Source organism: Colobus angolensis, unplaced genomic scaffold (genome assembly GCF_000951035.1).
Source record: "Colobus angolensis palliatus isolate OR3802 unplaced genomic scaffold, Cang.pa_1.0 Scaffold113, whole genome shotgun sequence".
NCBI classification, from domain to species: Eukaryota; Metazoa; Chordata; class Mammalia; order Primates; family Cercopithecidae; genus Colobus; species Colobus angolensis.
Window position 1 is genome coordinate 3,697,161 of NW_012112364.1, and position 18,135 is coordinate 3,715,295.

The 18,135-nt window shown below is 48.5% G+C and overlaps 1 protein-coding gene across 4 annotated transcripts in view; it reads right to left on the minus strand.

Moving 5' to 3' along the window:
• Positions 1 to 849: 849 nt before the first annotated feature.
• Positions 850 to 18,135, minus strand: part of SPATA13 (spermatogenesis associated 13) — a 154,086-nt gene continuing 136,800 nt past the window's right edge. For all 4 annotated transcript variants that reach the window (XM_011958736.1, XM_011958726.1, XM_011958751.1 and 1 more), the window contains 5 exons: positions 16,943 to 17,175; positions 13,284 to 13,413; positions 10,472 to 10,844; positions 7,412 to 7,486; positions 850 to 5,340 (listed from right to left, as the gene is read on the minus strand). In XM_011958736.1, coding sequence (XP_011814126.1) covers positions 5,165 to 5,340; positions 7,412 to 7,486; positions 10,472 to 10,844; positions 13,284 to 13,413; positions 16,943 to 17,175 — 987 coding nt within the window. In that variant the 3' untranslated portion in view covers positions 850 to 5,164. The remainder of the gene's footprint in view (positions 5,341 to 7,411; positions 7,487 to 10,471; positions 10,845 to 13,283; positions 13,414 to 16,942; positions 17,176 to 18,135) is intronic.

An 18,135-nucleotide genomic window follows, 5' to 3' on the forward strand; every position in this document is an offset into this window, starting at 1 on the left:
TTACAGGGAAAAGGGCTCCATCCTCCTGGTGCTTCCTGACTGCAGCGCCTCCAGCCTCCGGGGGTGCCCAGGCTCAGCTCGGTTCACTCCAGCTTTGCCCGTCTCGCCAGTGCGGAGTAGGGGCCGCTTATGTTAGGTCATCTCCCCACAACTCCCCTGGAAGAAAATGCCACCCCCGTCTCTCTCTCTCTCTCCTATACATGGTGCCACTATGCGCTGCCCTATGGGTTGTGGGGCTCGCCCCCTCCCCACCCTAGTGCCCGCCCCTCCCCAGTGCAGCCCAAGGATGGGGAGCAGGTCACTTTGGGAAGCAGGTGGATGTTAAGAGTGAACAGAAAGCGGGGAGGAGCCACTTGGCAGCCTTCATAGGAATCCTTTTCTGATTACAGCCACAGCAAACAATGGGCTGTTGACTTAGCTCTTCTGAGCTGTTAGAGAAGGAAATTCTAATCTACCCACCCACAAAGGGCGAGTGAGCAGGGCCACTAACACAGCTCCTGTGGCCGGGCCTAGCCTTCAGGGGCAGTCAGAGGGCACAGTCTGTTCTCTCTGTCTCCTCTCCATGATCCCTAGCAAAAGCGGCCCCACCTCACTGCTCCCTTCCACATCCCTCTTACTCCAGCCACTGACGTTCGTCAAGCCAGGGTGCCCTCCTAGGCTGCCCTCGGAGCCCTCCCTCTCCCACGCCTACCCAGGGGTTACATGGAGCTCCTGAATGGATGAGCTGTTGCCATTGAGAAGTCTAGGGACATCAGGGCAGCAGAGGCACTACAAATCCCAGAAGCCCCCGCGCCCAGCTCTCCACTTCCTCCTGTTAATAAAGGCTGCTACTCAAATGCATCATCAGAGTTTGGCAAATGAATTTTAATATACAAAACAACAAATATAGATTCACAGCATTTAAAAAATCAAATAACCTTGTAAATAATTTTTTTTTTTTTTTTACAAAAAAACTTCCAACAAAAATACATATCAAGTTACATCAATCTTGTACATCATACTTCGGCTGCCAACAGCGAATTCCTCAGTTCAGAAGTCCCATCCTTTGACCTATACAGATGACACATCATCTTGAAGTTAACGAGCTAAAATGTTGCCCAAAGTCTTGCAAAGTAGGTTAGCAAGTCATACACAATGGACACTAATATTTACAAAAAAAAGATTAGAAAGATTAAAGGTATTTTCTAAATATAAAATGTCAGTGCCTGTGAGATAACTAAAGGCAACAAAGTATGTTGTAGGTAAGTAAACTTACACCAAATATTTAAGCTTTTGCTTTTTTTTTTTTTTTTAGATCAGTCATGTTCCACTTATTTTTCCAAAGCCTTCTGAAATCCTCTGTCATTGCATCCTGAAAACAACAATATCAGCCAAGGGAAACTTGAATAAACTGATTTGCAGATTAGGTTATTATGGAAAAGCTGGGTCTGCTAGTAAGTTTCACCTAGTTGACTTGGGTCCCGCATTTCTGGCCTGTGAGCTGGTGAAAGGACATTTGTTCACAGTTCTTGACACTGTTGTTTGAGGGACACTTCGAAGTTTCTTCTCTCCCTGACAAGTAATGGTGCAGAAATCCTCCCCCGCACTCCAGGTAATTATGCTGTTCCATTCTGGCTAGGACACCAAGTTGATTTGTATGAAGGAGTATCAGCAATTTGGCTTGCAGAGATTTCCACCTGGTAAAATGCTGGTTCAGCTGGCTTTCACGAAATACTTACATTGTGAACCAAATTTTGAATTAAATGCACTTTTGCTTTATGTCTAGATAACAGTCATGTAGGATGGGGGGATTTTCTGAATAAGAATGGCATCGGTTTTCACCTAGGCTAGGTATAAAAGAGGCACAATATTCAGAAATAGTGTTTGATGGTGAAATGTTTTCAACTACAAAATCAGATCTACAGTGGGAAACAAAAATCAGATCGAATGAAAAGAAACCATGTGGCTGGTATCCCAGGGAAGCTCTGACACACCACTGCTGCCCTCTTCCTACTCTGCAGTCCAAAGACAAAGAAAGCTACTGCTCCAGGATTCTGCAAACATTCAATTTTATGATTTTATAATTGCTTATAATCTACTGCAGGGTTTTGATATGTTTTAGGTATGATCACAATTGAAAAGGCTGCTTTTGACCCAAGGCTACTTCAACTGTCTTCTAACAAAGTCGACAAATTTTCAAACATGAAGAACGGAATAGGTGAAATTCATCAAAACGTTATGTCATCTTTTTTTTTTTTTGTGGCCTATCTATAATATTATGTAATGTAAGGTTAAAAAGAGAGAAAGGCAGAGAGGCTGGAGACAGCAAGATTCCCAGTGAAATTCATACACTGTCCATGGAGGAGCCGGCTCTCTGTTCCCTTTTTTCCCAAGTGGAACATGTGACTCAAATCAGGAAGGAAGTTTGGCAAACAGAAAATGAGAATACTTGAGCCTTCTATTCTCTGAAGAATTCAGGCATGTGGTAATAAAACCCAAGCCAGACATGCGGATTTTCAAGAAGTCAAAGGATGTTCTAGCCTTTTAAAAACGTTAGCAGTTTTCAAAATCACCTGAACATCGAAGTAGGATCTACCCAGGAAAGATCTTTAATCAAGTGACCCTCATACTGTATAAAACTGACCGGGGCAATGAACTGAACTTGATTTAACAAAAACATGTCCTGGTATTCATGAGTCTCTGTTAGGAAGTCCATGGAGGTAGGTGGGAACCGGAAGTTAGGGCTCAGCTGGAAAATAAATTAGGACTCGCCACAAAATGCAAAGCATTTCTTCATTACCCATGAATAAATATTAGGAAATGGAAGCCCTAAGAATGACTCTTAAACTGAATCCTCACTGAAAATGTAACATAAGCAAATGATTCTCTTTACTTCCTTAAACGAATTCTCTTCTATTACATTTAAAATAATTTGTTCAAAATTGCTGTACATACAAACAACTCTAGCAGAGACCCCTACAGTTATTGCTAGGTGTGCAGGAAAAACACATTAAGTATAGTTTCCAAAATATATCATTGTATTTATTAGTAAAAAGGTCAGTTCTATAAACACAACTGAAGTTGGAATGTCTGTTCAAGAAGGAAACACGCACACACGCACCCACACGCCACAGGACCTCTCCAGAAGCTCCTTCCTGCAGCGACTTCAGTCTCAGGACACGCTGGGCGGCATGATGGTCCACAGAAGCAACTCGGGCTGTCAGCCACAGGGCACCCGAACCCTTAGCAATGCTGCCCATGAGCATGCGTGCCAAGGTGGCTCAGAACGGACATCAGCCGTCACAGCATGTTCCAAGGGTTCACCGGAGAGGACAAAGGTTACGTTTTCTTGATTCATGATGTCACCCCTCAGGAATGGCTCTGGATGTGGGGGGCTGCAGGGGAGAAGGGAGGTGCCACACACCTGCAGACTGAAGAATACACCTTTGTCTCTGACATCACAGACTTGTTTATTCTCAAACACGGGCCTGTCAGAAAAACAACTGTGCAGGGATCGCATACAAACATGAGCTTCTCAAATAGAAATCCATTACCAGTGTAACACAGCATCTCCCGTCCAGGGCACTGAGCGGGTTGAAAGGGCATCTCTGTTGCAGAGCCTGCCTTCTCTAGACACAGTTAAAAGTTATGTCATGAAAATGTACAACACAGACAAAGAAAAGGAGGCGATCATCTACAGGTGTCAGCGCGCACGGCCTTTGTTAATAAAGACTGCTATCTCTGAGCCAAGGTATTTTGTGAAGGTCTCTTTTATAAGGAACAAGTCCTCAGAAGCCTGATGACATGCTCAGGTGACATAGTTACGCCCTACTGTTTGGCTTTATGTGATAAAGCAGCTTCTGATTCCCAAGAAGCAGGACTGCTTTGCCTGTCTTTGCGATTTCATTGGTAACGACGTTGTCGGGAGCAGTGCGGCTTTTTGAGAATGCCTTCTGACCAGTGCACCTTCATATTCACTGTATCATAAATATTAGAGTAAATGAGCTTTTTATATTGCAAACAGTTGTTTGAATGGCAGTTGTTTTTTCTTTTTTTGGAGACAGAGTCTTGCTCTATCCCCTAGGTTGGAGTGCAGTGGTGCGATCTCAGCTCACTGCAACCTCTGCTTCCCAGGTTCAAAAGATTCTCCTACCTCGGTCTCCCCAGTAGCTGGGATTACAGGCATGCGCCACCATGCCCAGCTAATTTTTGTATTATTAGTAGAGACTGGGCTTTGCAATGTTGGCCAGGCTGGTCTTGAACTCCTGACCTCAGGTGATCCACCTGCCTTGGCCTCCCAAAGTGCTGGGATTACAGGCATGAGCCACCGTGCCCAGCCTTGAATAGCACTTTCTTAGGTTACAGCATGTGGGCAAGGTGTGATTTCTGCTCGGAGTTACTCAAGACGTGCAGGCAGGAGGGAACCCGACTCCAGGACAAAGCCAGTGTGCAGGAGGATTTCTCCCTCCTTGCCCGAAGAGCAGTGGATTCTTGAGGATGCGTAAGTTGCTCTGTACTGAGGACTGCGATGAAGGTGACAGATGCATCTTGTTTCTCCCCCCTTCGCTTGCAGGAAGAGGAACGTTGCAAGATGAGGTCTGCACTACCATTTAGCATCTGTGTGGACAATGCCAGGGAACACCGTGGTCAGCTCCACGACAGCTGTACGTCCCCAGTGTTACAGAAGAGAGTGAGAGCTCAGTTTCTAAGGGTGACCAGACACGTGCAGCATTGTGTCAACCCTGTCTTGATGACATCCTTGAAAATCAAACGCAGAAGCGATCCTCTAACCTCGTCACTCCGCAGGAGCCGCAAAGCCCTGGATGCTGTGTTTGGACCAGCAGCAGCACTTGCTCACCATCACCAGGGGTGGCTTCAGCTGCTGCCTCACCACTCACTTTAGAGCACGGTACCGGGTCCCACATCTGGGCCATCTCCTAGCGGGTCACAGGTGTTTCTGTGTAGTTTTGATAAAGCTTTGTGTCATGACCATCTCCTCCCTTCCGCAAAGGCAGCTGGGTCTCCAAAGACTAAAGGTGATTCCGAGACCTTCTCTCCTTCATTGATCCCAAAAAGGAAGTTTTTATCACTGGGTCCAAGAAACTTTCCCTGGATTGAAGCACGCAAGAAACAAAGCCAGCTCTCCTCTTGACACCCAGCTCCGTGGAAGCACAGCCTCCTGTTTTCATTTCCGGAAGGGGGTGAGCCTGTTGAAGGTGTGCCAGAAGAGCGAGGGCTTCCTTTTGGGTTCCGCCAGGCCAAATACCTGCTGCTGGGGGACGCTTGTGGGCATAGTGATGTGGCGCTGGTGGATGGGGTGCAGGCTCTGGTGCGGTGGGACCACGGGGCACCTGTTGTAGCCTGACTCGGGAGGGGAGAGAGATGGAACAGGGACTGAGGGTCACTTGTTAACCAAAAAGGAAAAAAATGAAACTGCTGAGACTCCAAGTCCAAGTTCTCAGCTAATTCTTTTTTTTTTTGAGACAGGGTCTCACTCTGTCACCCAGGCTGGAGTGCAGTGGTGTGATCTTGGATCACTGCAATCTCTACCTCCCAGGCTCAAGCAATCCTCCCACCTCAGCCTCCTAAGTAGCTGGACCTACAGGTGTGTGCCACCATGCCCAGCTCATTTTTTTGGAGAGAGCTAATTCTTAATTCACATTAACCAAAAAGAAGGTCCAGTAGCTATGCTTGCTATGTTCAGGTACTCCGTGTGGAGCTTGACACAGTCCCTGTCACTGAAATCTCCCAAAAAGCCTCCAAGGAAAGTATTATGACAACTAGACAGGGAAAGAAACTGAATGCCAGGACACGCAGCGGAGAGTGGCGGAATCCGAGCCAGACTGACGGTCACGGTGAATAGCAGTAAAATGCTCTAAATGGAAGTCTGGAACTCATGCTGCCTTGGCCCGAATTCTCCTGTGCCATTTACCAGCTGGGATTACTGGGGAAATGATTTATTTCTCTACTCCTTGGTTTCCCAATCCCTAAAATGGGGATTACAGTACTATGGGGTTGCTATGAGAATTAAATGAATTAATAGAAGCAAAGTGCTTAGAACTGTGCCCCCAATACGTCACCACTCTAATCAAAACCTCCCTGGCCTAGGTATTTTTAATCTGTGCAGAGGTAATTTAGAAGGTTTATTAAGATTAGCGATTAGATCAAAAGGTAACTGTGTAAGTCAGCATGGCACGAAGAGCGTGGGCTCTGAAAGCAGGAAGGCCTTGGTTCAGAACCCACCCCTGCCCGTGACCTGCCAGAAGGCTCTTCCTATCTCCCGAGGTGGCAGGAAGGAAGAAATTAGACAACCCAGGCACAGCGTCCCACCCGGTGGCCACCTGTGAATGTCAGCAGTCCTTCCGTTCTTGAGGAGCCCGGCTGCCGGGTGAGTGACTCTCAGAAGATACGGACAGAAAACAATGTATTCCGACAAACTGATTTCCTAGTAATCTGACATTAGAAGTGGAGATTTTAAAAAATTAATAACATGGGTTTTCTGCCTTAAAGATACTTGTAACTTAGTAGGGGAAATAAATTCTGCATTTGCACGGAGAAAGCAGTGGAGTGCTAAGTGTGGTTTGTGGAAGGAGTTCCTCCTGGCCTTTTAGTCGGTGGCCTGCTGCAGTCCTGGGATTCACTGGTCCTTGTCTTTGCATTTGCAGTCAGGAAAATATCAACAGAGATAAATCTCATAGGGTAAAACCCTTTTAAAGTAGAAAGATGACTGGAATAAAGTTTCTAAGAATGCAGTGCATATTTTTTGGGAAAAATCCTTATTAGTGAATTCCTGTTGGGCCAGATATCTGCATTACCGGCAGCGTGGACAGATCCTAGTTCATCAGAGCCCTGGGTACGCAGCCTGGGCATTTTTGAACGGCTGCCCCGGGAATTCTAATGTGCGTGGAGGTTAGGGGATCACTGCCCAAGATCAGCTCGCTCATGTGTCTTTTTTGGTCTAACTCCTTGCCTGATGTACCGAGCCTTTACATCTTTTTCTTAAACTAGACTATATCCAGCCTACAGCTGACAAGCAGTTTGGGGTTTGACATTTTGTCCTCTCAGGCCTGAAAGAAGCAAGAGGCCTTGGTTTGCCTCAGACTGGTGATGTGCGTGACCTGGTGGCTAACACCATCAGCACTTGAGGGAGCAGAGGGGCCGCCGGTGGGCAGGGAGGTCTACCCCCCTCTGGCAGAACCTCTGAAGGTTTCCTGTGCCCACATCCCAATGGGAGCAAACACTGACGCACATTCAAAACCAAACACAGGCCACCTTCACCTGCCCCCACTTCTGGACCTGCCCTTGAGTTCTAACTTCTACTGTGCTCCTTACTCCAAGCTGGTCACAGGCCGACAACTTGGGGTACGCTCCCCATTTTCAGGAGAATATTGATAAGCATTAAGGAGACAAAAAAGCTTTCTCCATAACTTACCTTTTGACTTTCCATGTCCTGCCTTTTGAGCATTTAACATGGCAAGTTTCTTCTGGCTTTCTGAAATTTCCATTCCTGCATTTAGAAATACATGCGACATATATTCAGAACACGTGGACATGTTTCAGAGCAAAACTTGCATCACAGCCCATATCAGCATTGACGTTACCACCATAACCTGAGACCAAGAATCTTAATCCTCAAAGAACCTGGACAGGTTGAAGACTAGCAAAGGGGAAGTCACAAGGATTATCGCCAAAGAGGCCATGTGGTTGTTCTGCAAACCCAGAGAGTCTGGAGGGTGAAACGGGGTGGTGCCCATGAGAATGCAGGATGTCTGTGTGAAGCCCGACACTCCCGGGCAAACGTTCACACAGGGTCATCCCAATTATAACCTAAAGGATGAGGCCCCAGAAGGAGAGGACAGAGCAAAGGGTCCCAGGGCCTGTGCGCCCACACGCTACGAGACCTTTGCACGCTAGCAGTTACACCCTGAACAAAGGCAGCATGTGAGTAGCAGGAACCGGATTCCGTACCCCAGCTGCGCGCAGCCTATGCCCTGAGCGTTCCCTCACTGTCGAGTCCAGTGGCACAGTGACGGTGTACGGGTGCAGTGCGTGAACCGGGTGAAACAAGAGTCACCGGAAAGACAAGACGAGGCAACCCTTGGCTTCGCAGGATGTGGGGAAGGAGAAGGAAGGACAGAGCTGAATGGCCAGGGCTGGGTGCTGGGGCCCTGCCTTCTCCCGAGGGAAGCCTTCCTCCTGGAGGCAGGTGCTCACTCCAGCTTGGCAGAGGTGACCCAGTCCCTGCATCTGCGAGCTCGCGCTGCCTGGCTCACTCCCGAGGTTCCCTCTCTACCTCTGCCCACTCTGCTCCCCTGGCCCTGACTCCTCCACATGCCCAACATCTGTCCCAGACTGCCCTGACGTCGGGCTCAGGCTCTGTATGCTGGCCACTGGGCTGTCCCTGCCTCCAAGGCCCTTCGTGTCCATTCTCTCTGACCTGCTACATAAAGTATCTACCCACACACATGCATCAAGCATGAGGGTTGCCAAAACATTCCAGGCAAGGAATGCATCCAGTTTTATCACACACGCGCCAGTTCCCAGACTTACTGGCTCAGGAGTGCCTCAGTCATACATACACTCGCATCCTCTGACCACTGGCCATGGGGAGCATCACACGGCAAAGGGCATCCCATGAGGCCCCTCCTTTCCTTTCTATTGCGAGACACTGTTGAAAGCATGTAGGATACCCCGCCTCCCCCCGGCAAATAGTGCCGTCTTCAGGAGCCCAAACACTCTGGCTTACAGATGACTTCAGGGCCCGCACTAGACAGCATCATATGCCGAGTAAAACTAAGATTTTGTGGCTCTGTCATTTTGCCTTTTAGTAACTGTCATCTTTGAATGAATTCTGGGCATGAGAGTGATTAGCCCTATTCCAGTGGGGCCCCCGAGTCTGCACCAATAATCTGTGGCTGTTGCTGGGAATCAGATTTCCTTTTAGTCTAAAGGACATCCCGACACTGGGTGTAAGGGGCCGCCTGTGACGTGGGGAGCTCTGTATCTTGGAGTGGCCCAAATCCAGGCCAACGTTCACCCATTGAGTGTTTCCAAGGAGATCCCTGCTTCCGCTTTAGCCTGATCAACTCGTAAATCCCTCCAACTCTACTGCAGAATCTCACAAAACCTCCTCTGGGTGAGACCAAATGCTGTAGCCAAGCTTAGAGTCAGCAGCTGGGGAGCACAGAAAAAGCACTTCCTGGTTTTCAGTTCTGCTGTCCTCATGGCAGTGGGCAAGGATGGGGAGGGGTGTATGCTGGCTCCCCTCCATCCTGGACCACGACTTTTGAGGGCTGGGCTCACTTGGGCTGCAGAGATGAACATCCTTCACTGTGGCACCCTGACTTCCATTCAACAGATTGTGCTCAAAACCCTGAAGAGTTTGGGAGGCAATGAAATAGGGGCTCAGAGACTATGGGTGCCGCCATCATTAATGCCAGGCATGGAAGCTTCGTTCTCAGGGGCCACACAGCACCACCAGGTCAGCAGAAGCTGGGAAGACAAACCAAAGACGTACGAATGTAACACCGGGTGTGAAGGACCATCGCCTTAACTGCAATGGACGACGCGGCCTCCTGAGTGTCGTAGGGAGAGATGGGAAGCATGTGGACAGGCTGCTGGGTGTGGATCAACTGTGGCAGTGAGGCACCCTGAAGGTACTGCATGGGCACAGCCAAAGGGGAGGCCTCCAGAATCACGAGATACTTTTTTTTTGTTTTGAGACGGAGTCTCGCTCTGTCGCCCAGGCTGGAGTGCAGGGGCACGATCTCAGCCCACTGCAAGCTCCACCTCCTGGCTTCACACCATTCTCCCGCCTCAGCCTCCCAAGTAGCTGGGACTACAGGTGCCCACCACCACGCCTGGCTAATTTTTTGTATTTTTAGTAGAGATGGTGTTTCACCGTGTTAGCCAGGATGGTCTCCATCTCCTGACTTTGTGATCCGCCTGCCTGGCCTCCCAAAGTGCTGGGATTACAGGCATGAGCCATGGTGCCCGGCCCACATGATACTTCTGATACCCTGGGTGATGGTCACCATAGTGGGGTTCCATCTCTGGGGTCACACTGAGCTGGTTTTATTATTTATTCTTCTACCCTGCATGTGGCATCCAAAGTGCTGGATTTAAATGTTATGTGGCCACAGTGCAAGAGTGGTCCAGTTCCATAAGCCTCAATTTTCTGATCTGTAAACTGGGTATAACAGTAACCACTTCATAGGGATTCAATGAGACAATCTCTATAAATGGGCCACAGAACGTCTGGCACAAGGTAAATACTGAATAAATGTTAGTTGTAGTAACTACATCTGACATGGTCTGTCTTGTAAGTACATTCAGAAGTATTTAGGGTTTGCAGATCCCTCGTCTCTTCCCCATGGTGGGATCAAGCTCTGAGGGAGAAGGCTGGGCAGAGCAGGCCCACGGTGGTGAAGAATGAAGCTATTACATACAGCAAGCGGAGGCAAAGGTGCCTGCAGGGCCAAGGGCTGCTCACCCATCTCCTGGTCCTCCTGCACCCGCCTCCTTTCGTCTGCACAGGCCTGCAGCCACCTTGCCTTGTCTTCTTGTTTTTTGGCACAAAACAAATAAACCTCATCTGTGGTCCTACTGACGAGCTTGAAGGCATTTTTCACGCTGAGGTTACAGTCCTTGTCGCGCCCATCTCCCAGGTCCACAAGCTCCATCTCATCCATGTCCAGCCGGCCCTTGTAGTATAGCATGTCCCTGCGCAGCAGGTCCTTCTTGCAGGACACCAGCTGGTGGTCAAACAGGAAGAACATCCGCTGCTGGCTTTTGCCTTGCTTAGTGATTTTGGTCAGTTCCCCAGAATGAATCAATTCTGAGCTTCGGTCTAAGATATCCAGTCCCTGGAAGGATGAAAACACATCTTAAGATCTTCCAATTCTAGTACAGCTGTAGTCCTAGCTACTTAGGAAGCCAAGGTGGGAGGATAGTTTGAGACCAGCCTGGGCAACACAGCAAGACCCCATCTCTACATAAAAATTTAAAAATTAGTCAGGCATGGTGGCACACACCTGTAGTCCTAGCTACTTAGGAGGCTGAGGCAGGAGGATCCCCTGAGCCCAGGAGTTTGAGGCTGCAGTGAGTGGTGATCGCATCAGTACACTCCAGCCTGAGGGGCAGAGCAAGACCCTTCTCTCTAGGAAAACGAAAAACAAAAAACAAAAAAAATTCCCCGTTTGGATTCCTTCAGGTGTTAGGATATGGAAGAGACTCCTAACAGAGAATCTTTCTCAGACTTTCTAGTTACCTGAGACTGCCCACTACCTGTCCCCATTCGCAGGTGGGCAGGGCCTCAAAGGTTATTGTGTTAATAAACCTGGATTTATTGGTCTCCTGGTGCCTGAAATATCTTCCTTTTCTTTCTTTTCCTACTCACTAGAAAACTGTGACGGTGCCTCTGAGGGGTCTTCCTTGGCTGCAGCCTCTGGTAAGAAGCATGCTGAATTAATGGAACCCAGTCAAGATCTGAAACAGCAGCTGAGCTACACAGAGCCTCGAAGAATGAGAGCGTGCAGGGTTATAGGTAAGAACGCATTCACGTGGAGGCACAGGACCGTGATAACGGACCTGACATTATTGTGTTGAGTATACGGCAGCTCCCTGGAGTCGCAACTTATTTAGAGTGACAGGAACAAAAGCCCAGACGGGAAACGGTCAGCAAGAAATTTACTTCTGACAAATTCTCCCCTAAATGTCAGTGTCCAAAATCAAAAAGAAAAACACACTTTTACAATATTTAGGTTGAATCTAATCCCATGTTACTTTATGGTATCTGGTATGACACGGGCCTTTGTTAAACAGGATTTGATTCTCCCTTGATCCCAGTCATACACAGTATTTTCTGGAGACAAAAGAGCCTGACTGCAAAACAGTTCTTCTATTTACTTGCTTAGAGCAATTCTGTGCCCTAGATTCCTCACTTACGAAACGAGAGAGTTGGACTCAGTGTTCTCTGAGATCCTGCCCAAACTCCAGAAGTCTATAGGGCCCCTGAAGTTACGTGTTTCTCTCCAATTTTCACCACCTGTAGCCTACTTCAGTTAAGAACCTAACTTCTTCCTCCAAACTTTCTCAGTCCTCTGGGAGAAAGCTCTGACCAATTAATAAATGTAAAATCAATGTAGCTTGGTCTACAAATCTGAATGGCATCTGCTTGTTGTTCTTAATTTAATGGCAGTAGAGCACAGTGGTCACCAGCACGGACTTTGAAGCCAGGGTGCCTGCTTGGGTTTGAATCCAGCTCTGCTACTTTTGAGCTGTGTGGTCTTGGGCAAGTTACTTAACCTTTCTGTGCTTCGGTTTTCCCATCTGTTAAATGGGCATAATAATAGTGCTTTCTTCATAGGATGGTGGAGAGGATTAAATGAGTTCACATAGGTACAGATGGCTCAGATCAGTGCCATTCAGACGCGTGGTAAACACATGCAGGTGCTAGCTATTGTCACTGTTTTTATAAATACAGAGAGAGAGAAAGGATTTGTTGGACCATTATTACAGGCATTGTATTTGTACTCTTTCCTTTTTTTTTTTTTCTTGAGACAGAGGTCTTGCTCTGTCACCCAGACTAGAGTGCAGTGGCACGATCATGGCTCACTGCAGTCTCAACCTCCTAGGCTCAAGTGATCCTTCCAACTCAGCCTCCCGAGTAGCCAGGACTACACGTGTATGCCACCACGCCTGGCTGATTTTTTTTTTACTTTTTGTGGATATGGGGTCTTGCCAGGTTGCCAGGCTAGCCTCAAACGCCTGGGCTCAGGCGATTCTCACACTTTGGCCCCCCAAAGTGCTGGGATTACAGGTGCGAGCCACTGTACCTGGCCTGTACTATCTTATAAAATGCTCACGGTCGCCTTTCAGGGAGGTAATATTTTCCTCCCTAATTTATAAGTTAAAAAAATTAATCTGGCCCAGATCATACAGGATTCACATGTAGGCAGGGACTCCACAGCCCCCATACGTCTACTACTGTGTTACGTGGCTGCAAATGAAGTGTCCTCTATGGTTCTCGTGGAGCTCCCTCTACCTGGAGAGACAGAGGCTCCGCAATAAATTAACTGCAGATACTCTTCAGATTTTATTTCTTACGGGGGTGGGGTATAAAGTGGCTGGCTGTTAAATTCAACAATATGCCTCAAAACACATTTACCATGAATGGTATATATACCATTAAAGCCAAGAATATAAGGTATTGATTGACCACAGGATATTAAGTGTGTCCGCACCAGATCAAAGGTGCAGGAGGGGTGAGTGGCACGGGAGCATGCGGGGTGTCTCCCACTTACCTCCCAGCCCACGATGGACACCTGCCAGCGAGCTATCTTGTCGATGCTCTCCAGCTTGCGCTTGCGCTCATTGATCAGACAGGCCACATTCTTCATGGCCTCATATGCTGCCTTTACGTTGCTGTAGTCACTGCAAGATGGGAGGATAATTTTAGTCACATAACATGTACCTTACAAATAAGGACTGGCAAAATAACCCACTGGGGCGCTTCTTCATATACAAATGCTCTAGACAAAGTGTCATTTACATCGTAGCCGCTGTTTCCCTTTCTTGTTTCCCTGTGAATAGACTACAGTCTGCATAGGTTAAGGGAACTGACGCAATGCAATTCGGAATTCTTTGGAATAAAAATGTTTTCACTCATTTCCCAGAAATCACAATGAATGACAGTGAATGCCACAAATAAATTTCAGTCACGGTGACAATGGGTGACTTTCATTAATACAGAAAGAACAGTCTATCATGGCTCTGATTCTCACATAACCACTTTCGCTATATAAAGTACTTTAAAAATCACTAACCATTTTCAAAAGTGACTGTGTGCTCTGAATGTTCATCTTTTATGCTGTTCGGGAAAGGACAGGCGAGGACAGGCGCCTGAAGTGGTGCGTTACGGAAATGGCAGTGTGGCATTCACCTCACCAACAGATCTTCCTTTCTGGTGCTTTCCGTCCACCACAGTGACATCAAGCTAAAATGTTCTCCCCAGGAGGTCCCCGCTCCCAAGCCCACTAAAACTGTAGGCACCGGAAAAGCAGAAACTACAGTTTTCATCTACACACAGGCTAGCACAGAGCACGTCCAGTATCTGCAAGCCTCCCATTCAGGTTTTGCTCAGCGTTAATAATGCAGGGCCACGGAGACCAACCATCCAGCGAATGAGCTGTATTTTCCACTTTCCCATGGCAACTTACAAGACCGACAGGGCCGCTCCTCACAGCCGGAATGAGTTAGAATCCTGCACAGCCATGGGAAAGCCTTGAAAGCAGATTCTATTGTCTATTTACCAAACACAGTTCAACCCAGCTCCTGGGAAGTCCCCAGACACTGCCCACCGAGCAGACCCTGCCACCTTCAGAGAGGCCCGTTCACACTCAGGAGCGGGGCAGAGGGCAGAAGCAAGAATGACACCAGTGGCTGCCAAAATAATGGGCACGGAGCCTCCAGAGAGGCCTCCAGCCATGAAGAAAGGGTGCAAAGTCAGTTTTTCTGGACAAAACTGAATTGCAATGGTGTTTTAAAAATAATTTTTGCTTTGTTTCACTCAAGACTAGGAAATGGACTTTCCGTCATGTTGACTAATTTTTATTTTGAAAAAACCCAAATCCGCAGATGTTCTTGGCGAAAAACGCCCTTAAAGGAAGAAAATCAACTACTGAAGAGTGAGGTGCGGACTTCCGGACCCAGCTTTCCCATCTCAGAATGCACTGAGCCGCCTGCCCACATCTTCCAAGAAGTCTTTGCTTCTTAACTTTCTTATTACTTGTCTTTGGCTCCGGCTCCTCATCGTGCCATCTAGACATTTTCTCAAAAATGTCTTTGAAAATCTGTAGAAGATATTTACAACTACAATTTTTTCTTCTTCAATTTGGTGGCTTTCTTGACTTCCCTGTTTTTTTCTACTGAACTTTTCTGATTTCTCCATCAGAAAAAGAAAAAAATATACAGCTCTCTCTCACCTATCTCAATGAACTCCTTTTTCTAATTCCTTTAGTCCTCTTTAGCTAACACCCGTATCTAGTGTCTGTTGTTCAGTGACCTGCTCTCATTCTTTACTTTCCAATTTAATTGTAAGAAGGTTCCCCCCCGCACCACCCCCTCCTTTTTTTTTGAGACAAAGTCTCGCTCTGTCGCCCAGGTTGGAGTGCAGTGGTGTGATCTCAGCTCACTACAACCTCTGCCTCCCGGGTTCAAGCGATTCTCGTGCCTCAGCCTCCAGGATCACAGGCGCCCGTCACCATGCCCAGCTAATTTTTGCATTTTAGTAGAGATGGGATTTCACCATGTTGGCCAGGCTGGTCTCAAACTCCTGATCTCAGGTGATCCAGCCGCCTCAGTCTCCCAAAGTGGTGGGATTACAGACGTGAGCCACGGCGCCCGGCCAGAAATTTCCCTTTTTAAGTCTGTCTCTCCACAGGAGTTCAGAGGCAGAGAGTACAAAAGAATAATGATTCACTCTCCACTCCCTGCAGGGAGATATTCAGCTGCTGAAACCCAGAACTGTTGTGGTTTGCCACAGAAATTTCCTCCTGGCACAATCCCTTCCCTCTTCCTCTTCTCAACAGGACCCTTTGAGATGACCCTCTCCAGAGCTACAGGTGCAGTCAAAGACCTTATATCAGGGCCATGGCCCTTGTTTCGATTCTCATCTAAAAGAGTCAGCTTTAGCCTAGACCCCTGTGCCCCTGGGTGGCCTGGCGTGAAGCCGGGCACACAGCAGTTGTCCCATGACTGTCATGTCCCTGCTGGCCGGGTGAGAACTCAGAATGAGCCAAGCACTGCTTCCCTGAGGTACCAAACAGCTGGGCTGTGCTGTGATGACATCTTCCCGTGGCATGGAAAACGGGCATGCACATTCCAAAGCTGAATGGGTGACATGCCTCATGTATAGCCACACAAAGGCTTCTGTGCATGCACGAAATGATGGTTGGCTATTAAGGAAACAAAGGATAATTTCTGGCTCCCCCAGAAGAGATCATATGGCTAGGGAACGAGGGCCTGAGAGGAATTCAGAAACAACCAAAGCAGATGATAAAGACAGAGAGAATGTGTATGTTGTTGCTTTTTGTTCAGGAGAAGCTGAGACTCAAACGAGAGAAGGGTGAGTAACAAGAAGAGCTTAGTCAGGCACTAAGGAAGCTCAAAGGGAGACGCAGCATTCAGGTAAGCGTGGAAGGAAGCCCTGCGCTTCCAGCAGGAGGGAACAGGGAAAAGACCAGACAGTCGGCACCCTGGTGCCTACGAATGGCTCAGGGCCCAGCAGGCGCCCAGTGCCCTGGTCTTCTCAGCCGCCCCGTATGGATTTGCACCCCTGACAATCCACACCCTTTTACAGTTCCAGCTTGTGTGCGCCCTCAGCCCTTCTAGGTTGCTAAGTAGAGACTGCTTAACAAGTAACTTCAGGTAAGTCACTATCAAGTAACGTTTCTGCCATAAAGAATCCTGCTCTGAGCTGAGCTGCTGCGCGTCAGCCTCACGGGCACAGGACAGAACGAGAGTCATGGCTTTCCATTCACACTGGTCTGTTTCCCTCAGAAACGGTCTTTACTAACCACTGAGTACCCAAAGGCACGTTTATAAAATACAGGTAAGCAACGTAAGGAGTAACAACACAACAAAGGCCCCCGTACACTGATGACACAGCTCACGAATGACCCTTGCGTCTTCATAGCTCTAGCGGTGGATATTCTGGAGCCTCTTCAATCACGCTGTTTCAAGAGTTAATTGCACACATTCTAAACGATCTGAAAACTTCTCCCACGGAGCGCCCAAAGTGCTAAGGCTGACACTGAAGCCTCACCTATCACTGCAGGGGTGAAGAACTGCCTACAGGTAAGGGCAGCAGCACCCTCACCCGCGCCCCTCACCCGCGCCCCTCACCCCTCACCCGCGCCCCTCGCCCGCGTTCCTCGCCCGCGCCCCTCGCCCGCGCCCTCACCCGTGTTCCTGTGTGGTATACTTGAGCAGCTCGGCCAGCTGCAGCGGGTATTTGCAGATCTTCTGCACGGGTGTGAGCAGGAACCCATCGATGGCGATGTCAATCATCTGCTGCAGCAGGCGGCAGGCTTCGAAGAAATGTCTGTACTTGCCCTGCTTCATGAGGTTGGCGAGCTCCAGGCAGGCGCCCGGGTGGTTGTTGCAGTACTCGGAATAGATGGCAAAGCCCTCTTGCTGGGAAGGAAAAGCACAGCTTCATCAGCTTCTGGGGTGCCTCTGGGGCATCATCCCAGCCCTCTGTAAGGGACACTCCTAGAAAGGAGGAAGATGGACGACTGCAAGAAGGACAGGGCATGAAATCGCTGGTGCCCGAGCTGCCCTGCCATGGTTTCTACAAGCGTTATCTGGCCGGCAGGAAGGGGTGCTTCGGGAGGCTCCTGAGGCGGCTGGGGACGAGGCTGCCCTGGGACTCAGCACCCGGGTCTCCTTCTAGCCTCCCTCGCATTCATCCTGGAAGGTGGGTAACAGGGCCTCCAACGTCCCCCTCCCGCAAAGTTTTTCAACTCAGCTGAAAACCATGTATGCAGTTTTGATGGTTGCTTATTCTTTGCGGTTTAAAACTCGTCTTGTCAGGTTTTCCTCAAAAATGCCCATTTCGACACACCTCTCTTCCCGTTTCTCTGCTGTCACCCTGGCTGGGCCCGCCACGACCCCTTCCCTGGTGGTAGCAGTACTCCCCGTCCTCACTGTGGGACTTACCTTCCTCAGGCCACCACCCGGCCTCCAGCCTGTCCTAAGGTGGCTCTTGCAGGAACCTTCTGCACAGGCCACACAAGGAGGCCTGTGACAGTGTCCCAAATATGCCCAGGTCACACATGGGGCCCAGCCTCCAGCTGACTGACTTAACACAAAAACATTACGCCCAGCCACTTAAAATCTATCTGCCCCAGAGGACTCTAGACAGCTACTGAGCTCAGCACCCAGGAAGTAAAGGTGTGGCGAGGCTGTCGTTGTTGTTATTATTACTCTTACTGTTCCCTAGCTATGTGGGCTGGGACTAAAATCTTCCTCTGAAATCTTCTAGCAGTAACAGTCAATCATAAGTTAAAAAATGATAAATGTGTGTTATCACAGGAAGGTTCTGAGGCAGTTACAGTATCACAAGCACGTGTCGTGGAGCCACATGCCCGGGTC